Below are 21,177 nucleotides of genomic sequence, written 5' to 3'. Positions count from 1 at the left end.
AGCGCCCTTGGAGCTGCAGCCACCTAGGCAAGTGAGAGTGTTAGAATGGTTAAAGGATGGTCTAGCTGGAATAAATTGAACACTTTTTGCTAGCAGAAGCTAGTGGAGTACTGTTCCTCAATATTTACAATTTGTATCAATGACTTGGATGAAGGGACTGAGTGTATTGTTATTAACTTTGCTGACGATGCCAAGATGAGTAGGAAAGTTGGTTGCCAAGAGGAGATAAACGGTCTGCAAAGGGATAGAGATAAGTGATTTGGAAAAAGTGGCAGATGAAATATTGGCAGGGAAATTGTAAACTTGTCTGTTTTGGCAGGCAGAATGAAAAAGCAGAGTACTATTTAAGTAGGCAGTGTACATTAGTCAGCAAAAGCTAGCATGCAGGCGCAGTAAGCAGTTAGCTCGGCAAATTAATTGTTGGCCTTTATTGTAAGCTGAGTGGCATGTAAAACTTGGCATGTTTTATTGTACAGGACCTTGGTAAGACTGCTTCTGGAGTTTAGCTTTGGACTTCTTACTTGAAAAAACACAGAATATAACATTATTGTTTAAAAAGCAGTTCATAAAAGGTTCACTTGACTCACTTCTGCAGTGAAGAATTACCTATGAAGAAAGTTTGAACAGGTTGGATCATTACCCATTGAAATTTAGACAGATGAGAGGTGACAATTTTTATAACATCTTGGGAGTACTTGATAGGGTGTGTACCAGGAAGCTATAGGGGAGACTAGAATTAGGGGATACCATTTCAGAATAAGATATTACCCTTTTAAGAAGGCACTGAGGACTTTTATTTTCTCTGAGGGTCATCAAACAATGGAATGCACTTGGCCAGAAAATAGTGGAGACGTGGTCACTGGATTTGTTCTCGGCTGAGTTAGCTAGATTTTTTTAATAGACAAGGTAGTCAAGGATTGTGGGAGTATACAGGAAGCTGAAAATAGGTCCATTAATCAAATCAGCTTTGATCTTATTGAATGGTGGAGAAAAGCTGCACATGCTTTGACAAAATTGTCTGTTTACCCTCCCTCCATTCTCCTTTCCTATGCTTCTTCTGGCCCTTTTACCTCTCCCCATCTTTGCTTCCACCTTCTTCCTTCCAACACCTCCCCATCGTTCTCACCATATCATGGACTGTGAAGAATGGAAGTAGCCGCTGCAGTCACCTCCTTCAGATATGAGATGAGAATGCTAAGCTGTTTATCCTGAAAATCTGCTTTGAAAGCATTTATACCAACTTTTGTTTCAAAGAATAAGCATTGTAGGCTTAGTGTAATAAGTTGTCAAATTTTTAAAAATGTTTTTAACAAACCAGAAGGTTTGCTGCAGACTGCAAAACAAATCATTTGCGTCCCATTAACATAGTTTTGAGAAATGAGGTTTGACTTCCAGCCAGTAAGACCCTACCCAAAGTACTGTATCACTGTATCTCTGCTGATCTGAATCCAGCACCGTCACACAGTCACTCAGCAATCTGTCGTTGCCTCCCCTACCCCAGCTCATTGCATCTCCTCATTCTGTCAGTCGGTAACTCCTTTCCCCTCAGAGCCCTGTGTTGTTCCCATTGTGTTCACACATTTCCCCTGATGTTAATTCAGTTCCCTTTTGCTCTCACTCGGTAACCCATTGCACTGTTACTTAGTAGCCCCTTTTCCCCAAAGTGCTGTGCTGCCAACTATTTCTACTAATGTTAAGACAGGTCCTGCAAACAATCAATGCCACTGCTAAGGGTGTATCAATTTTAGATCACTGTAAAGAAAGGTGAGGAAAGATTTCTTTCTGTGGATGATTTTGTTTGTATGAAGTTAATAAAAAGGAGATCATTGATCTCCGTGATTTTATTCTTGGTGTTTGCACTGACATGGTGTTTTTCACAGGAATGCATCTTTGAATTCTGCGATAATACTATGGCTTTAAGATGGGTATTTTGACCTAGATTTTTTAATGAAGAAAAATTGAGACAAGTGCCGAGCAGTCTGCTCCAAAGCCAATAAAATAAACAGCTTGTGAGGCCTTTTTTTAAAAAAAGTTGGAATAATAAAAATGGTGTGAATGGGTGGGGTCAATCTCCCACAGAACCAGGATTTTTAGTTTTAGATTTCAGTTGCAGATGTTGCTGGGATCTTGAAATTGAATCTGGAAGCTGTTCTTACTGTCTCTCTCTCAGCTAAAAGCTGGGGGTTCTCTTCCTGCTGCTGGGATTGCGAGTGAGACAATCTATTTTCTAGAATTTGCCTTTGTCAAGGATGTGTTTTTAAAACAGTTCCTGTTAAGTAATTAAATAATCTATAATTCTGTTAAGTTTTCCAATAGAGCTGGGTTATTCTAATTTCTTTTTTTATTGTCATTTTACTATAGCGTATGATAAAGTGTGTTTTGCTTCAAGGCTGGCAGTTTTATCAATCAGATTGCATCTGGAACAGAACGCCTGGCACTTGCCTTTAAAATAAGAAAATGTTAGGGCCTAGGCTATCTTCTTAATATTTTGTCGGGGGTGGCAGGGTTGGTCTTGTCCATAACAATTGGCAACACCAAAATTCTTTCCTCGATTTGAGCATCTGCTTAGTGAAGTGCCTTAAGATGTTTTTCTTTGTGATTATTACAGGTTTAAGGGGAATATCTGAGCCACACTAAAAGGGAAGATATTAAGCTCTGGGAGAAATTGGAGCTTTTGTTTTATATTACTCCAACTTAAAACCGTATTAATAATAGTTACCTGTTATGTTGTAAACATTTTGGTTTCATGGTTCTTTGTAATACCAATTAATCCACAGTCTTAAGTATTTGTAAAAGATTCCTGCCAAACTGCCCGAGTTGCATGGTTCTCATGTCTTTTACACAGAGTGGGAGGAGTCTGAAATGTGCTGCTGGGGGTTGTAGTGGAAGCAGACACAGTGGGGGCATTTAAGGGCCTTTTAGAAAAGCACATGAATATGCAAGGATATACATCAAGGCAGAAGGGATGACTTTAATTTGGCATCATGTTCAGCACAACATTGTGGGCTGAAGGTTGCTGTTCTTTGTGCCAAGCTTAAATGCACAGAATTGCATTTGATTTAGGATGATTCAGTTGCCCCACTGAAGTTTTGTCACCATTAATGTTGGCATTTCTTTGCAGCTGGAACCCACCACGGTATATACGCAACATGCCGGAAGCTCGCAATGAGCGTGTGCGGAAGAAATACCACATTCTGGTGGAGGGGGAGGGCTTGCCATGTCCTGTCAAACATTTCAAGGAAATGAAGTTTCCAGCAGGTGAGAGTAATTGAAACGTCGAGGCATGGACACAGTGATTGTCCTGGCAGGAAGATGAAGATGGTTGGAGCTTGCAGTAGAGAACAGGGGCCAAATCTTACTTTAGGAGAACAGAAGACATTGAGGGAAAAGAGCTTAATCCTTGGTGTGGCAGTGAACATCAGCTAAGGCAAGGTCTGGGGACTGAGATTTTTTTACCAACTCAGGGTGTTCTATAACCCCACACGGTCAATAAAACATTTTTATTATGTGAGTCACTCTTATAAGGCCGGAAATGTACATAATAACATGAAATGTGTACAAATAATAATAATGCTCCAGTCATAAGGTTTAAAAAGTTATATTTTGGGCAAAATGCAGGGATTATGTAATCTGTTCTACAGTCTGCCTACTGCAAGTTTGGATGTTTTGATTAGAACACGGAATGAAGATTGTTGGAGATTAAATGGGGCCCAAATTGTTTTTACTAGGAAGAACGTGTTTCTGTTGGAGATCGTAGCAGCGGTCTCCGTACTAACAGTCTGTAATGTTCCAGAAAAGTATTGAGAATGTTGGTTTGCAAACAATTGTGCTTTAAGCTGTCTATTTAGTTCCATGATCTAAGGGAGTTTGGGTCTCGAGGATAACTAATCAGCATTTCTGTCAAGCCACCAGGGTCATGTGACTCATTTTACCTCAGTGATGGGCTTCAAGTTGGGAAGGATACAGAGGAAGCTACTGAGATATTAGGTTACAGCCTTTCTTAGAGAGCGAGCAGTGAGAAGCTGAAAGCCTATCTGGCTCACTGTGCTGAAAGGTGGGTGGAAGTTCACATTTGGATTCCACTCCCTTCAGTCATTTCTGTGTATTCTGACTTCCAAAGTTGAAAGGCCAGAAATGAAATTGACCAGACTCTGCCATCGCGTTCAGACTGAGTCAGCAGTGATCATTAACTAGCTGACTATACACCATTTTGACTCCAGCATTCTTAGGTGAGCTGAGCATGACCCAATTTAAAGTGACTACAGACTCCTGGAATGAATACTTTGACATCTAAAAAGTATTTAGTCAATCTAAATCTAGAATCTGTTCCACTTTGGTTTGCACTGCACGGAGAGATAGGGGATCCAAAATGGAAAAATCAAGTTGATGCAGTGAATTAATCATTCAGGATGCACACAATCTTGAGTATTAACCATTGATATTAAAAGCCCCAATACTGGATCATATTCAGGGTGGAAGCTAGCTTAAAACGCCAGCCCTCTTCCTAATTACATCAATTCCACCCAAATGCAAACTGCAGGAATTGAAACCCACTAAATGTTCAAGATTGCAACCTGGAATCTGCCATTTTGCTATACTGTCCCATATTGTCTTTAAATAGCTGTCTAATTTGGGAATAGTTTATATGATTCTCATTTTTGCCAGCCACTCCACAGAGCAGATGAAATTGTGTTGTAGTTAGAAATCTGTGATGTTGGGAGGCAATGCACAAGTGAGCATCTATGGTTAGACTCCTGCCTTGCAGTGTTTTAATTGTTAAGTTTTGTCAAGATCCATACAATGAGCTCTTCTCATTCACCTGCTTCAGCTGCTGAGTGTTTGATTTAAACGTCACTGATGGAAAATTGGTTCTGCAGGTCTGCTGAGATGCTTACTGAAATTTCAACATGCTTCGAAATGTATGCCAAGAAATTGTTGGACAGTGCAAGCATTGCATTGTTCCCATTGATTTAACTTTTTTTGAATGATTTAAGTGCTGAAACTGGCCACGTGGTCAAACCTATCCAAGCTGTCTGCAAGGCAGTTTGGCTCATCCCATGACCCTGCCCTTGTAGCCCAGCACATTTTCTTTTCCCTTCAGCCACTTATTCAATCCTTTAGAAAGCCTGATTGAATCCACCTGTACTGCAGTATTACACAGCTCATTCCAAATCCTAAACTTACTCAATGTACAAAGGTTTATTTTCCTTTTAACTCTTTTTTTGATATCCTCTATTTCTTGATTCATCCACCAATGGGAACGTTTCTCAGCCTAGCTACTGTCCTGTTATGATTTTGGACACCTCGCCTTAATCTTGTTCTCTCCAAGGTATACACCCCAACCCCTCCAACTTATCTATGTAACAAAAGTTTCTCATGCCTGGAGACAATTTTGTTAGATCTTTTCTGCAACTCCCTAAAGCCCTTTCATCCTTCCTAAAGTACAACACTCAGAATTGGTCGCAGTACCACACTAATATTTTAGAAAATTCAACAAAACTTGCTTGCGTTTGTACTCACTGTCTTTTCTTTATAAGGCATAGAATGCTGTTTGCCCTTTTAACCTGAATGTGCCCATCACCTTCAGTGATTTGTACATATGTACCCTCAGCTTTCTTTGCTCCAAGATTCCCTTGAGAATTTTATCCCTTTGTTTGTATTGCCTCTCACTGTTCTTCCAACCAAAATAGACCATTCCATGCAGTTTACAGATAGAAAATAGGAGCAGGAATAGGCCTTTGAGCCCATTGAGCCTGCTCCACAATTCACTGTGATCATGGCTAGTCCTCTGTTTCAACGCCATACTTCTGCTCTCTGCCCATATGCCTTGACACCTGTAGTCTGTAGAAATCTAAATTTTTTTCTTAACCACATTCATTGACTTGGTTTCCACAGCCTTCTCTGAAACTCCATAGGTTCACTAAACTCTGAGGCAAGAAATTTCTCCTCATCTCAGTCCAAAATGGCCTACCTCATATTCTGAGATTGAGATCCCCTGTTATGGTCCCAAAACCAGGAGAAACATCTTCCCTAATACCGTTCTCTAAAGCCCCGTCAAACCTTTATATGTTAAAATAAGATACCCTCTCATTCTTATAGAAGTCAGTGAATACAGGCCGAGTTAACACCATCTCCCCTCATATGGCAAACCTATCATCCCAGTTTGGTGAGACTTCATTGCACTTCTTCCACAGCAAGTATATCTTTGTTTAGGTAGAAGATCAAAACTGCAATTTCAAATATTTCCAGGCGTGTCGTCATCATGGCCCTGTACAGCTGCAGTAAGACATCCTTGCGTGCAGTTGTTCCTGGAGTCGTAGATAGAGTCATAGAGATATACAGCACGGAAACAGACTCTTTGGTCCAAATCATCCATGTTTACCAGATACCCTAAATTCATCTAGTCCCATTTCCCAGCATTTGGCCCATGTCCCTCTAAACCTTTCCTATTCATGTACCGGCCCAGAAGCCTTTAAATGTTGTAATTATACCAGCCTCCACCACTTCCTCTGGCAGCTCATTCCATACATGCATCACCCTCCATGTGAAAAAGTTGCCCTTTAGGTCCGTTTTAAATCTTCCCCCTCTCACCTTCAATCTATGCCTTGTAGTTTTGGACTCCCCCACCCTGGGGAAAAGTCTTTGTCTATCAACGATCCAGAGAAAATAGCTGCAGTCTATTCAGCCTCTCCCTATAACTCAAACCTTCCAACCTTTTCAACATCCTTGTAAATCTTTTCTGAACCCTTTCAAGTGTCACAACATCCTTCCTTTGGGAGGGAACCCAGCATTGCACACAATATTTCAAAAGTGGCCTAATCAAAGTCCTGTACAGCCAACTCCTATACTCAGTGCATTGACCAATAAAGGCAAGCATAACACTTCCCTCACTATTTTATCTATCTGTGATTCCACTTTCAAGGAACAGTGAAACTGCATTCCAAGATCTCTTTGTTCAGCAACACTCCCCAAGACCTTATATTAAGTGTATAAGGCCTGCCCTGACTTGCCTTTCCAAAATGCAGCACCTCACCTTTATCTCCATCTGCCGCTCAGTGGCCCATCTGATCAAGACCCAATTATACTCTTGAGATAACCTCAAGAACCTTAAATTAAAGATGCTTAAATATTAGCCATTGCCTATACACTGTCATGACAATTTATTGCAGCCAACTTGTTTTTCATACCTTTGTGGTTTTCCTTGTTTAGATTTTGGGATCCCATTTTTGGATTGGACCACTTCATTTTCTATCCCAATGAAGAATTCTATTGTATAATTGTGAGATATCAAATGATTAAGTATATTGTGAAATTCGATATACAATGATTTAGTGATGTTCCTGTCGCTTAGCTACGAAAAATCACGAAGTATGAGGTCTATGCTGCATGTAATCCTGTGTGCCAACTGTGCACTCTTGGTAAAAATTCTCTGTACTTTCTTTCCAGCCATTTTGAAAGGCCTGAAGAAGAAGGGGATTTTACATCCAACACCCATTCAGATCCAGGGAATTCCAACTGTGTGAGTACTGGAAATATACATGAAACACCAATCCAAACACCAGGATTTCCAGCAAAGACATAATTGTGCTCCTCGCTGTTAGATGTTGTTGCTGGCCAACTTACGAGTACAAACACTGTTTGCTGAGTTGAGAAACCATGTTGGAAATTTGCATTTGTGCTGTCGGCTTGTTTCCAAATCTGTAAATTTCAACAGGAAGCCTTATTCTGGGAACCTGTTCAGTGATGAAGTGAGCTTTCTTGTTAATTTTTTTTTAAACAGTTAATGTTCCTAAGCTGTTGAGGTGCGTACTGGAAAATGAGGCAGATCCTAAGCATGTTCCAGGAGTTCTAGTTAGGAAGCATATGTGAATCAAGATGTAGAGGGCACTGGGCCTGTCTCATTGTCTTATAACACATGGAAATTGAAAGTTAAGAAATGTTATTTGAAAATAATAATTCTGCACATTTTATATATTTTATACATAAGTATTATATGGTTCTAAAAATGTATGATCTTATTCATGTTCACTGCACATCACATGAACCCAGCTCTCTACTTCTTGGAGAATACAGGGAAGACATCTAAAAAAGCCTTATCATGCTCTTTGTACATGTTTTGGCATTTCAGCTTAATTCTGTGATGTGGAAACCAGCTCTCTGAAGCACCATTTCACTAGTTTTGGGTAATCATCTATGTTTGCTATTTGATAATCAATACTACCATGAGGGTGATGCCTGTGATTAGTGAAGGACAAATTGCAGGACTATTTCTGCGATCTTGGCTTGTATAATGAGTGCTGGAATTGTCCTGACTCTGCACCGTTGGATGTTATCTCATCTACCTGTCTGTTTCAGTTTGGCTGGCAGGGATATGATTGGAATTGCATTCACTGGCTCTGGCAAAACACTGGTATTCACCCTACCAATGATCATGTTCTGCCAGGAGCAGGAGAAAAGGCTACCATTCTCCAAGAGAGAGGGTCCATATGGACTGATCATCTGCCCATCTGTAAGTGCCACTATATGCTCCTCCAGATAGTTCCTTAATTTGTCTACTCATTTTTTTACAGGATCATCAAGTGAAATGAAGTTCACACTGGGTTATATTTAATGTGATCACTGGGAACATATAAACATGTTGAATGATTTTAGAATTAACTGTTCTCTGAGAATTATGATAAATGGAAGCAGGAGAGCTGACTGCACAGCATTACAGAATACACAACACAGAAACGGACTATTCATCCCGATTAGTCTGCATTAGTATTTATACTGCATATGGGTCTCCTGTTCTCAATAGAACTCATCTCAAATGTTGAGCATATTTTCTAATGTTTTTTCTTTTATACACTCTGCTAGTTTTGGTTTGAAAGGTACCAATGAACCTCTCCGTATTAGAGGAAGTTCCGTATTCCAACCACAATCCACATGAAAGAAATTATTGTTTAATTCCCTCCTGGATTAACGATGCACAGTATTCTGGCAACCGTACTCATGTCCTGTGCAATTTGAGCAGTGCTACACTGATTTTAGAATCATATACCCAGAATTAAATTCCAGTTCTTTATATTTTTGCATTTTTAATTGCTGACTTACGAAGCTGATTTTATTGATTTGTTCACCTGCATGCTTTGATCTTGATTTGCCCTTTTATCGAACTCAGTATTTTATTTTCCAAGCTGTAGCTAATTTCTCCTACTAAAGTGCACGCCTTTACTTTTCTCTCTGTCAAAATTTCTTGACCACTTAATTGTCCAGTCTGCAAGAATTCTATTGCTGCCTTGTGTAACGTTGCATTTTTCTCATGTTATCTGTAACTCGTGTTGGGCATTATCTATAAATTCCGATAATGTATGTTATTTAGTGAATCAAAATCACAATTATGAAAAAGTACTACTCTTGGTGAAGATCCTGAAGACCCTGAAAGAGTTTTCTACCTCCCTATCTTCTGAATGACTACCTTATAACGCACATTTCTTCTTTTTGCTTTTTTGTCACTTTGTTGTCGCAATTCCATTGGAAATGAGTAAATGTTGGCAGAACTAGTTACTTGAAGATGTGAGAGATGTGGTAATGCTCTCTCTGCGTTGTCCCATCAAATACTTTGACAACACGTACAGTATAGGATTATATATCCAATCAAGCTCCCTCTATACCACCAAGAATTATGAAGGTTGTATGATTGACTTCAGACCTTGATATGTGCCTAAATCTTCGTGAGTATTTTCTATTGTTGGTGTGGCATTTCTTTTCTTTATCAGCCATAGTAAATGAAATCGGAAAGTTAAGAATAGTTAACCAATAGTTCATTTTTTACAACAAACTGAAAGAAGAGACTTTGGTCAGACCATTGGGTGTGGCTTAAAATCAAACCCGAGTCGAAACCTATCAAATCACCCAAAGCCCAACCTAAGGTTACGAGTGACTACAACTTCCTATCCTCAATAACTTGATTTGTGAAAATCAATATTGTTCATTTTGGCTAATGTTGTTTTGCAGTCTTTTATGCTGAAATTACTGATGTGAAATTGCTCAATATTTTGTGAATAGAAAAATGTTGACATTAAACATTAGATGTTCTGAAGCACATGTTGCTTTTGTTCTCATGCAGAGAGAGTTAGCGAGACAGACCCATGGGATTATCGACTATTATTGCCGCTTACTGGAAGAGGATGGTTTTCCCCAGCTTCGCTGTGCACTTTGTATCGGTGGTATGTCCATCAAGGAGCAGATGGAGGTTGTCAAGCGGTATGTATTGTGATGTGCGGTGTGTGATTTATATGTAATTTAATACACTTTATTTTGGATTTGTGAGTTTTGAACTAGTGACACATATGTTTTAAAAACCAAAAGAACTGCAGATGCTGTAAATCAGGAACAAAAACAGAAGTTGCTGGAACAGCTCGGCAGGTCTGACAGCATCTGTGAAGGGAAAAACAGAGTTAATGTTTCGGATCTGGTGACCCTTCCTCAGAACTCAAGACCCAGTTCTGAGGAAGTGTCACCAGACCCAAAACATTAAATCTGATATTTTTCTTCACAGATGCTGCCAGAACTGCTGAGCTTGTCCGGCAACCTCTGTTTTTGTGCTACATATGTTTTCTTGGCCTCTGAAGGAATTTAACGATGAACTTTAAAATATTTATGTAACTGTATAAATTCTTTTAAAGCACAACATTACAGAAAGTCTTCCAAGTTACTAATGGGATTTATTTACATTGAGAGCGTTTACCAATGACTTTCAGAAAGAAGATTCTGAATTTTTTTGTCCTTAAGGGAGCAGTACTCATGGAAACATAGAAAACCAGAGCAAGAATGGGCCATTTGGCCCTTCAATTTGTGGCTGATCTATCTCAATGACATATCTCCACTTTTTTCTCATATCTCTCGATGTCATTAAAAATCTAACAATTTTTATGTCTCCTTGAATACATTCAATGACTTGGCCTCCACAGTTTTCTTTGGTAGAGAATTGGTTCACTACCCTTTTAAGTGAAGCACTTTTTCCTTATTGCAGTCCTAAATAGTCACTCTTTTATTCTGAAGCTGTGATCCCTGGTTCTAGACTCCCTCCCAGAGAAAATATCCTGCCTGCACTAGTTTGCAGCCCTATTAGAATTGTATATGTTTCAATCAGATCCCCTCTCATCTTTCCAAATTCTAGTGAATTCAGGCCTAGCCAAACTAATCTATCTTCAAAGGGCAGTCCTGCCATCCCCATTCCCTCTAGGTATCAGCCTAGTGAGTCTCTGCTGCACTCTCTCTAGGGCAAGTATATCCTTTTCTTGGGTAGGGAGACCAGAATTGCAAGCAGTACTCCAGATATGATCTCACCAAGGCCCTGCATAACGGCAGCAAGACATCACGACTTGTGAACACGTACGCCATTTGTCTTCTTGATTACTTGCTGCACCTGTCTACTTTCTTTGAAGTCGGACATCTAGATTCTTTTGTATATCCCCGCTTTGTATATATCACCGTCTAAACATCCAAAGCTTGGAGAAACATATCTTTCAAGTTTCAGTTTGTGCTGTTTGCAGAAAACCTGGCTGAACCTGACTGTGTAGAACCGTTGCTCCTGAGAACGGGAGGTAATTTAGAAATTACCTAATGAGGGTAGGAAAGAGGTTACCTCAGTACAAGGCAAGTTCCAGACGTGAGGTATTGTTTAAAATCTTGAAGGGGTTATTTGAAGCTCAGTTGTATGAAGACTCCAAGAAAATGCTGTCAGATTCTTGAGACAGGAAATTGAAGTTACAGCTAAATTAAGCCCATGAAATGCGAAAGAGAAGGAAATTCTGTCTGGTATGATAACCATAAAGGATTATTGTATGGGATTAATGGGATTGTGTTTTTCCATATTCTGATAACCTTAAATTTGTTCTTTGTAAATAATTTGGTTTATTCCACTTTCATTTCCTTTGCATAGTAAATTTCTGTTTCGTTGTTAAATCTGAAGCTGCAGTATTACATATTTGTGTTTGGGTGCAAGACCAGCTTGTTAAAACCTAGAAAAAATCTATAGAGGCAGATTTTTGTCTGGACTATTTCTTGTCTGGTAATAAAGTCAGTTGGGATTGCAGCAGTGCAATGCTTCACGTGTCTGATGCCAATCCTTCCTGTTACTGCTCTATCGAAAGGAAGAAAGTGAACATCATTGTGACCATAGTTATTAACCTCTATGAATAAGTAGGAAAGTTACAATCACTGTCATATGGATCTAACAGCTGTGTGTTTTCTGATCAGCTTCCAGGGAAACTGACAGCTGGTTTGCACACAAAGGATCCCTGAAGCCACAGTGGGATAAAAGCCAGATAATGCATTTTCAGTAAAAGCCAAAAGAGCTGTGGATGCTGTAAATCTGCAACAAATACAAAATTATTGGAAAAACTCAGCAGGTCTGGCAGCAGCAGTGAGGAAAAAAACGAAGTTAATATTTCGGGTCCACTGACCCTTCCTCAGTTCCTCAGAACTCTGTTTTTGCCTTCACTGCTGCTGCCAGACTTGCTGAGCTTTTCCAGCAACTTTGTTTTATGTTGTGTATGTTTTTTAAGTGACTTTTGTTGTGACCTGAATATTGGCAGGAAAACTGAGATCTTCCCTTCTTTTATTTAGACATATTCATTCACTGTTAAGAAATTTTATTAAGCCTCAAGTTTTTGATGCAAGTATAAACATGTTGCAGACATTCAGTATTTAAAAAAAAAAGTGTTTTCCACAGGATATGGCCATTGCTGGTTTGGTGGTGTTTATTGACCATCTCTGGTTGCCCTTTGAGAAGATGGTGGTGAAGTGCGTTCTTGAACCTCTGTAGTCAGTTTGGTCTAGGTAGACCCACAGTAACTTAAAGAGGGAGTTCTAGAATCTTGACCCAGCAACACTGAAGAAATGGTGATATATTTCCATGTCACCATGCTGAGTGGCTTGGAAGTGAACTTGCAGGTGATGACATAACTGCTTTTGTTGTCCTTGCAGATAGTTGTAGATGTGTATTTGGATGATAGCTCTAAGGAGCCTCAGTGCATTTTTGCAGTTCATCTTGTAGAGATTTATATTTTGTGGTAAATACTAATGCAACTGAGCGTTGGTGGAGGGAATGAGCATTTATGGTTATAGGGCCAATCAAGTGGGCTACTTTGTCTGGGATAGTGTCATGCTTCTTCAGTGGTATTGGACTTGCAGCCATTCAGGCAAGTGGGGACTATTCCATTATGTTCCTAATGTGTTTGTAGATGCTGAATAGACTTTGGGCAATCAGGAGATGAGTTCCTCGCTGTAAGCCCTGTACCCTTTGACTTGCTGTTCTGGCCACAGTATTTATATGGCTAGTCCAGTTCAGTTTCTGGTCACTGGTAACTCCCAGGGTGTTGGGAGTATTTAACAATGGTGATGCCAGTAAATGTGAAGAGAGGATGGTCAGATTTTGTTTGTCAGCTCAAACTTGGATATTGCTGGGTCTCAACAAAAGAACTAGGTACAGGCGTAGGCAATTCAGTCCTTTGACCTGCTCTGCAATAAGTTCATGGAATATTCATTATCAGTTTCAAGTTCACTTTCCTTCCTGCTTTCCATAACTCTTTGACCCATTACTAATTAAAAATCTCTGCTTCTTCCTTGAATTTACCGTGTCTTGGAATCCACCACAGCCTGGGGTAGTGAACTCTACAGATTTATGAACCATTGAGAGAAGTAATTTCTGTTCATCTCTGTTTTAAATCAGCTACCCCTCATCCTAAAACTGTGCCCTCTTGTTCTTGATTTCCCCATATGAGGAAACATCCTCTCTACATATACTTTGCAAATCCCCTTTAGCATTTTATGTAACTCAATTTGATTTCTTTTCATTGTCCTCAATTTGAGACGGAGCAGTTTTTTCATTGCAACATAGTTTCCTGCCAATTTTAGTGTAATCTACAAATTTGGCTTTAATGCTTTGTATCCCCACATTCAAGTCATTAAAATGGATCAAAATAGTTGAGGCCTCAGGACTGAATTCTGTGACACTCTGCTAGTTACATCCTACCAACCAGCAAAAGGCCTGTTTATTCTTACTCTGCCTCCTGTCGATTAGTCAACTCTCAATCCAAGCTAATGAGCTATCCCTAACTCCATGTGATCTTATCTTGTGTATTAATGTTTTGTGCAGCACCTTATCAAATACCTTCTGGAAGGATCCCAATATCTACCTTGCTTGTTACTTCTTTGAAGAACTCTAGCAAATTAGTCACACATGATTTGTTCGTAAAATTTGGCTGGCTCTGATGGTTTGCATGGTCTTGATGTATGTGGACATGTATCTGATGAGCCATAAATGATGCTGATTATTGTGCCATCATCAGCAAACGTCCCTACTACTGATTTTGTGTTAGAGGGACCTCATTGGTGAAGCAGCTGAACAAGCTTAGACCTGGGTCACTACTTTGAGGAGCTCCTGCAAAGTGGTCTTTGAGCTCAGAAGACTGACCTCTCGCAGCGACTACAATCTTCCCTTATGCTAAATATGCCTATAGCCAGTAGAGAGATTTTCCCATTCTCGTTGACTTCAGTTTTGGTCATTCTCACCTCTCTTCTGAAATTCAGCTGTTTTGTCCATATTTGAGCCCCTGTTGTATTAAGGTCAGAAACTGAGTAGCCCTGGAAGATCCAAAACTGAACATTAATAAGCAATTGTTACTCAGTAGGTGATAGCACTTTTGATGGCACCTTCCACTATTTTACTGATGATTGAGAGAGACTAATTGACCAAGTTGTATTTGTCCTTTTTTGTGTACAGAACACGCCAAGGAAATGTTACACATTGTCAGGTAGACACCAGTACTGTAGCTGAATTGGAGCAGCTTGGCTATAGGTACACCACTTTCTGGATTGCACTTCTTTTGTAGTTTTGCCAGAATGTTGGCAGGGTCAGTAGCCTTTGCAGTGTCCAGTGACTCCAGCTGCTTCATGCTGTCCCATGTGCCAATCGAATATGGTGAAGACTCATATATGTGATGCTGGGGTCTCTGTAGGAGGCCAAGATGGATCCACGACCAGATGTGGCTGCACTTTAGAACTCAGTTCTGAACAGTTGGTTCTGGAATTGCTTAGCCCTGTCTATCACTTTCTATTTGGCACACAAGTTGTTCTGTTTTGTAGCTTCACCAGGTTGACGCCTCATTTTTGGGTATGCCAGATTCCAGCTCCTGGTATATCCTCTTGCAGTCTTCAGTGAACCTGGGCTGATTCCTGATTTGATGGTAATGAGATAGCGGGGTTTAGTTCAGATTATGAGATTGCAAATTGTGTTTGAGTATATTTCTAACTTGCAATGCCTCATGGATGCTTAGTCTTAAGTTGTCAGATCTGTTTGAAGTCAGTCTCACTTGTATCTCTTGTATGTTTGCGTCACATAACATGTACGATATACTCAATGTGAAGGGGGGAAACTTCACCTCCATAAGGACAGTGTGGTGGTCACACTTACTGATAATGTCATAGGCTGATGCATCTGTGGCAGAGAGATTTGGTGTGAAAAAGGTCAAGGATAGTTTTCTCTCACATTGGTTCCCTCACCACCTGCCACAGACTCCTGTAGGACTTGACCAACTTGGTGAGTATTGGTCCTACTTTTGGTGATGGACAATCTGCATTCTGCACCCTTGGCTCCTTGGTGCCTGGTCCAGATAGTGTTCAACCAGGCTGGATAACTGTTGTGAACTTAAGTACCCTACACAAGCTCTGCCAACTGTGACACTTGCCCCAGGTGCTGCTAAGTTGCTGCAAACCCAAACTGTGGTGTGGGTGCTATCCCCTCCACGCTTCGTTTCATCTCTGGTGGGGAGTCATCTAAACTCGGGGCATTGGCTTGCTGTCTATCTATGGATGCTGTCTGGCCCACTCTGGCTTCCAGCATTTCTTGTTTTCAGTATAGATTCCAGCATCTGCAGTAAGTTGCTCCTGTAATTCTGGTCCCCTTGCTATAGGAAGGATGTTGTGAAACCTGAAAAGGTTCAGAAACAACTTACAAGAATGTTGCCTGGGTTGAAGGGTTTGAGCTAGAGGGAGAGGCTGAATAGACTGGGACAATTTTTCCCTGGTACATAGGCAGCTGAAGGGTGACCGTGTAGAGGTTTATAAAATCATGAAGAGCATAGACAAAGCCTTTTCCCCAAGGTGGGGAGTCCAAAACTAGAGGACTTAGGTTTAAGATGAGAGGAGAAGGATTTAAAAGAGACCTAAGGGGCAACTTTTTCATGCAGATGGTGGTGCGCTAATGGATTAAGCTGCTAGAGGAAGTGGTGGAGTCTGGTACGATTACAACATTTGAGAGGCAGCTGAATGGGTATATGAATAGGAAGGGTTGAGAGAGAAATGGGCCAAATGCTAGCAAATGGGGCTAGATTTATTTAGTATTTCTGGTTGACCAGGACAAGCTGGACTGAAGGGTCTGTTTCCATGCTGTACATGTCTCAGACTCTAAAGTGGTCCATTCTGTTCTATACTTTGTTGACGCTTTTTAGCATTTTGATTTTGTTTCTTCTCCCCAGTACTGGTACTTAAAAGCTGATCTCTTTTTATTTATTTTCTAATAACTTTGTCAGAGAAGATATTATACACTTCTGTAACAGATGGGACTCGAACCTAGGCTTCCTGGTCGATTTCACCAGAAGAACCCTTCTGAGGGTTTTGATACAACTGAATGGCCTGCTAGGCCATTTCAGAGAACATTGAGGAATTAATCACACTGGTGTGAACCTGAAGCCATATGTAAGCCAGGGACCTATTCCATCCTTAAAGGGCATTAGGATTTTTACAATATTTAGTAATGATTTTATGGTCATCATTTGACTTTAATTGAAATTACATTGCACCATTTATTGTGATCAGCTTCAAATCGAGGTCCCCAGAACGTTACCTGGACTCTATTACTAGTTGGCAATGCCACGATACCATTGCTTCTCTCTAATGGACTGTCCACCAAAGTACTTTTTGGAAGTAAAGAATGAATAATGTGTTTAGAATTTGAATGTAAAGGAACTGATAGATATGGAGAATTTAAGGCATTTTAGTATAAATTACTTCTGAAGATAACAGGTTATGAAACCATCAAAAATTGGAATAGAAGTTTAGATCTTTTAATAGAATCACTTGATACAGAAATAACCAGGAATTTGTAGAAAAAATTGCTGAGGTCACCATGATAATACTGTATAGAGTTTTAGGTATCTCATTATGAAAATGATATATAATCTGGATGGAACTGTTGACCTGGAAAATAAAGTTTGGGAACCTGCAGTTACGATAAAATACTAGGACTGTTTCCATTGGAGAAGTAAGGAATCAAAGACATTTTCAATAGTTGTGCTTTTTAAAATGATAAAGAGAGTTGATACAGTGAATAGTGAGTTTCCTCTGTTTGGGCAGTAGTTGAATCGTCAGTTTAAAGATGTGTGCCTGGAATGAGAAGAGAGTTTTGAAGCGATCTCTTTACGTAGGGCATTGTTTTGGATGAACAGTCTGTCCTGGAGTATGGAGTTAGGGGCAGTTGCATCAGGAAAAGCTTGACAAATGCTTGAAGCAATCAAAGATTTCTCTCGCAAAGAGCTAGCACAGATCCAATGTGCTCAATGGTCTCCTGAGCTATGACTTGCCATGGTTCTAATTAGTAGGCTGCCTCTTTTAACTCAAAGGGGAAAGATTTTTGGAGGAGGTAGTTATCCCTATTCTTTCATCAAAACAGTTGCCCAGATGTTGTTTGAGCTGAGAATGTGAACTGGCATCAGCCCCAGTCAGTAAGGCTGAACAATGTTGAAATGGATTTGGTGAAGAAATGTTAGCTGTTTTGAGTGATGGACCCAATGACCACTGGTGGGCTACACTTCTTGCACCATGGGTTACAAGAAGTTGGCTTGGATTTTGTTCTGGGGAGTAAATGTCTCAGTACAATAAACAATTGCTATGATGTTTTATAGCTTGTCACCTGTCATTCTGCAGAGGTGTGCACATGATGGTTGCCACTCCTGGTCGTCTGATGGATCTTCTCCAGAAAAAGATGGTAGGTTTGGATATCTGTCGGTACCTGGCATTGGATGAAGCAGACAGAATGATTGACATGGGTTTTGAGGAGGACATTCGCACCATCTTCTCCTACTTTAAGGTGACAGTTGACTACAGTCATTTTTCCCAACTATCTTTGAGTGTTATGGATATATGATAAACTTAGGCAAGGATTACAGCGGTGCTAAGCTGGCACTGGCTTAATGAAGTAAACCAGGGGAAAACATGCAAACATTAGAATAAAATAAAAATGGGTACATTGGATTGTACAGCACTCCCGTCACCACTACCACCCAACTGCCACAGACATGCACACCCCTGGAAATCTACATGGAAACTTGGTGATGTTTGTGAAGTACCTCTTCTGCGTCCATCACCTCCTCTGCTTGCTTTCCCACTCTTTCTCTCTGTATTGATGGATGTCAGTTACAGTCTTATGGGCAACTGGCACCTGAGGTCAGATAGTTGATGATGACAGAATATTCAACAATGGAAAGGGAACCATGACAGAATTTGACCCTATTCTCAGGTAAAATGCTGTCTGGTGTAAGTTGCTGATCATTTCAAGTGGCAGCTTTGAAATTTCCCTGGGCCTTTGAGGCTGGTCATCACCTTGACTTGGTTATAATGTCGCAGTGCAAGTTGTGTCCCCCATGCATACTAGCATGTCAGGCTTTGTTGCAAATCGTGAGCCCTGTGTTCCCCTGAATGCAGTGGTTATGTGAGTGAGTTGAGTGATCTCATCTGGGATTGTTTCCTTCTACCTCGGAAGAGGGGAAATTAGTAGGAAAAAAGTCCCTTCAGCTTTTCTAAACTGGTCATGTGGCCATAACAGTAATGGATATGCACCAGATGCTGTTGGAACATAGAGCTAACCCCTAAAAAGAGATGATGATTTTCACTGCGTAGGTGGCCAGAGGTAAAAAAGCTTTGATTTTGTAAATTTGTCTGTTTGAGTGCTCTGTCTGGTTTGAAGCTTTTTCTGTTTAATAATGACCTCACTTTATACCTTCCCAAAGGGCCAGCGCCAAACTCTGCTTTTCAGTGCTACCATGCCAAAAAAGATTCAAAACTTTGCCAAGAGTGCCCTTGTGAAGCCCATCACCATCAATGTTGGTCGAGCAGGAGCTGCCAGTCTTGATGTGATCCAGGTGAGTTTGTATAAAACTGAGGGCTGAAGGGAACCATTTTCAAAGAACTAACAACAGTTTTACTCCAAGCTTCATTTTAAAAGTTTAGATTTGACAGACATTTGAAATAGCCCCATGCAGCTTCTTGTACCGTGTCAAATTGTCAAGATTTCATAAATTCCAACCCAGAACATTATGGATACTAGAAATCTGTTTTGCTTTGATTTGTTTTAATTTAATTTGACTTATTGTCACATGTATCTAAGTGCAATGAAAAGCTTAGTTTGCGAGCATTCAAGCAGGTCATTAGAAGCAAGGACATACAGATCATAGGGTGCTTGGACAGGCTGAGGTAGACAAGTTACATTGCATGATCAACATTGTTTGAGGTCAGTCCACCTAACCTGCACATCTTTGGACTGTGGGAGGAAACCGGAGCACCCAGAGGAAATCTACACAGCCACGGGAAGAATGTACAAACTCCACACAGACAATCACCCGAGGATGGAATTGAATCCTGGCTCTGTGAGGCAGCAGTGCAAACGACTGAGCTACTGTGTCGATTTCATTAATCTTTAAGGGCCCCAACTCGCTCTCTAGTAGCTCTTTTGTTCCTAATGTACTTGTAGAATCTCTTTGGACTATCACTAACTTTATCTGCCAAGGCTATCTCATATCCACTCCTTGTCTTCCTGATTTCCCTCTTAGGAATGCTTTTAGTCTTTTTATACTATTCAACTGATCTCACTTGTCCTTCCCTCAGTATAATAATGGGAAGGGAGAAGCTGTTCTTGAACCTATTGGCGTGCGTGTTCAAGCTTCTCTATCTTCTGCCTGACAGAATAGGATGTAAGAGAGCATTACCATGGTGGGAGGGGTCTTTGATGCTGTTAGCAGCCTTTCCATGGCAACGAGCGGTGTAAATGGAATCCATGGATGGAAGGTTGGCTTCCATGATGGTCTGAGCTGTACACAACCTTCTGTAGTTTCTTTAGATGCTGGGTGGAGGAGTTGCCTTAGCAGGCCGTTATGCTCCCGGACAGCATGCTGTCTTTGGTGCATTTGTAACAGTGGTTCAGGTCCTTCGGGACATGTTGAATTTCCAGAGCCGCCTGAAGAAGCAGAAAGCTGTTGTGCCTTTTTGACCGTCCCATCTGTGTGGGAGTCCAGGACCGGTTGTTAGTTATCATCAGTCCTTAGAGCTTGACGCTCTCAAATCTCTCAATCCTCTCAACCTCTGAAATAAAAAAGAAAATTCTGGAAATGTTCAGCATATCTGTTAGCATCTGTGGAGAAAGAAAGATAATTACTGGTTCAGGTAAATTTGATGAAAGGTCCTTGACCTGTACATATCTGTTATAAAGCAGAGATTGACCCTCTGAAAACTACAACTGAGGAGCATCTTGTCACATAATCTGTAAGAGGAGTGTGAACAGTGGTATAACCTGCCTTTCAGTAACTTCTAGTGGTTAACTAAAACAAATCCTTGTCACTCACTTTATAGGAAACAAGCAATAATTTAGTTATCCCATTGTAACAGTGAACAGATTAACTAAAATATTAACAAACTGAATAAATCCCTTCTAACTCCTAACTGTTCCTGAATAAAACAAGCTTCCAATAAAATTCCAACAAGGCTGTTGCAATAAATACAAGTGTCACTGTGAACAGCTTCATTTACAATTTGAAAATCTGTTGCTAGAATTTGCAACTGGAAAGATAGCAGAAGCACTGCAGTCAGAAAAATATTACAGTTGAGGAAATATCCAGAGAGCAGATGATAGCTCCTTGAACACCAGCTGGATTACATGTCTTCTGGAATTCTCTGTGCTTTCTCTGTCAAATGTTCTGTCAGGAACACCTGCTCCTTCAATTCTTCTATCAAGAATATTAACCGGTAATGCCATTGATACGTTTAGTTTTTCTTAGATGGTGCTTTCTCTAAGACTTGGAGAAACCAGTGGGGGCCAGCGATTCTCTCGAGAGCTGTTAACTCTAGCATTTGGCAGTT

The 21,177-nt window shown here is 40.4% G+C and overlaps 1 protein-coding gene across 4 annotated transcripts in view; it reads left to right on the top strand.

Moving 5' to 3' along the window:
- Positions 1-21,177, top strand: part of LOC125463490 (probable ATP-dependent RNA helicase DDX41) — a 62,288-nt gene that overhangs the window by 29,763 nt on the left and 11,348 nt on the right. For all 4 annotated transcript variants that reach the window (XM_059653774.1, XM_059653772.1, XM_048554785.2 and 1 more), the window contains 6 exons: positions 3,122-3,258; positions 7,447-7,519; positions 8,356-8,509; positions 10,112-10,248; positions 17,974-18,136; positions 19,056-19,187. In XM_059653774.1, coding sequence (XP_059509757.1) covers positions 3,122-3,258; positions 7,447-7,519; positions 8,356-8,509; positions 10,112-10,248; positions 17,974-18,136; positions 19,056-19,187 — 796 coding nt within the window. The remainder of the gene's footprint in view (positions 1-3,121; positions 3,259-7,446; positions 7,520-8,355; positions 8,510-10,111; positions 10,249-17,973; positions 18,137-19,055; positions 19,188-21,177) is intronic.

This window comes from Stegostoma tigrinum, chromosome 22 (genome assembly GCF_030684315.1).
Source record: "Stegostoma tigrinum isolate sSteTig4 chromosome 22, sSteTig4.hap1, whole genome shotgun sequence".
Classification (NCBI taxonomy): Eukaryota; Metazoa; Chordata; class Chondrichthyes; order Orectolobiformes; family Stegostomatidae; genus Stegostoma; species Stegostoma tigrinum.
The sequence above is the reverse complement of the archived record's forward strand: the minus strand, read 5'-3'. Positions and strand labels throughout refer to the sequence as shown.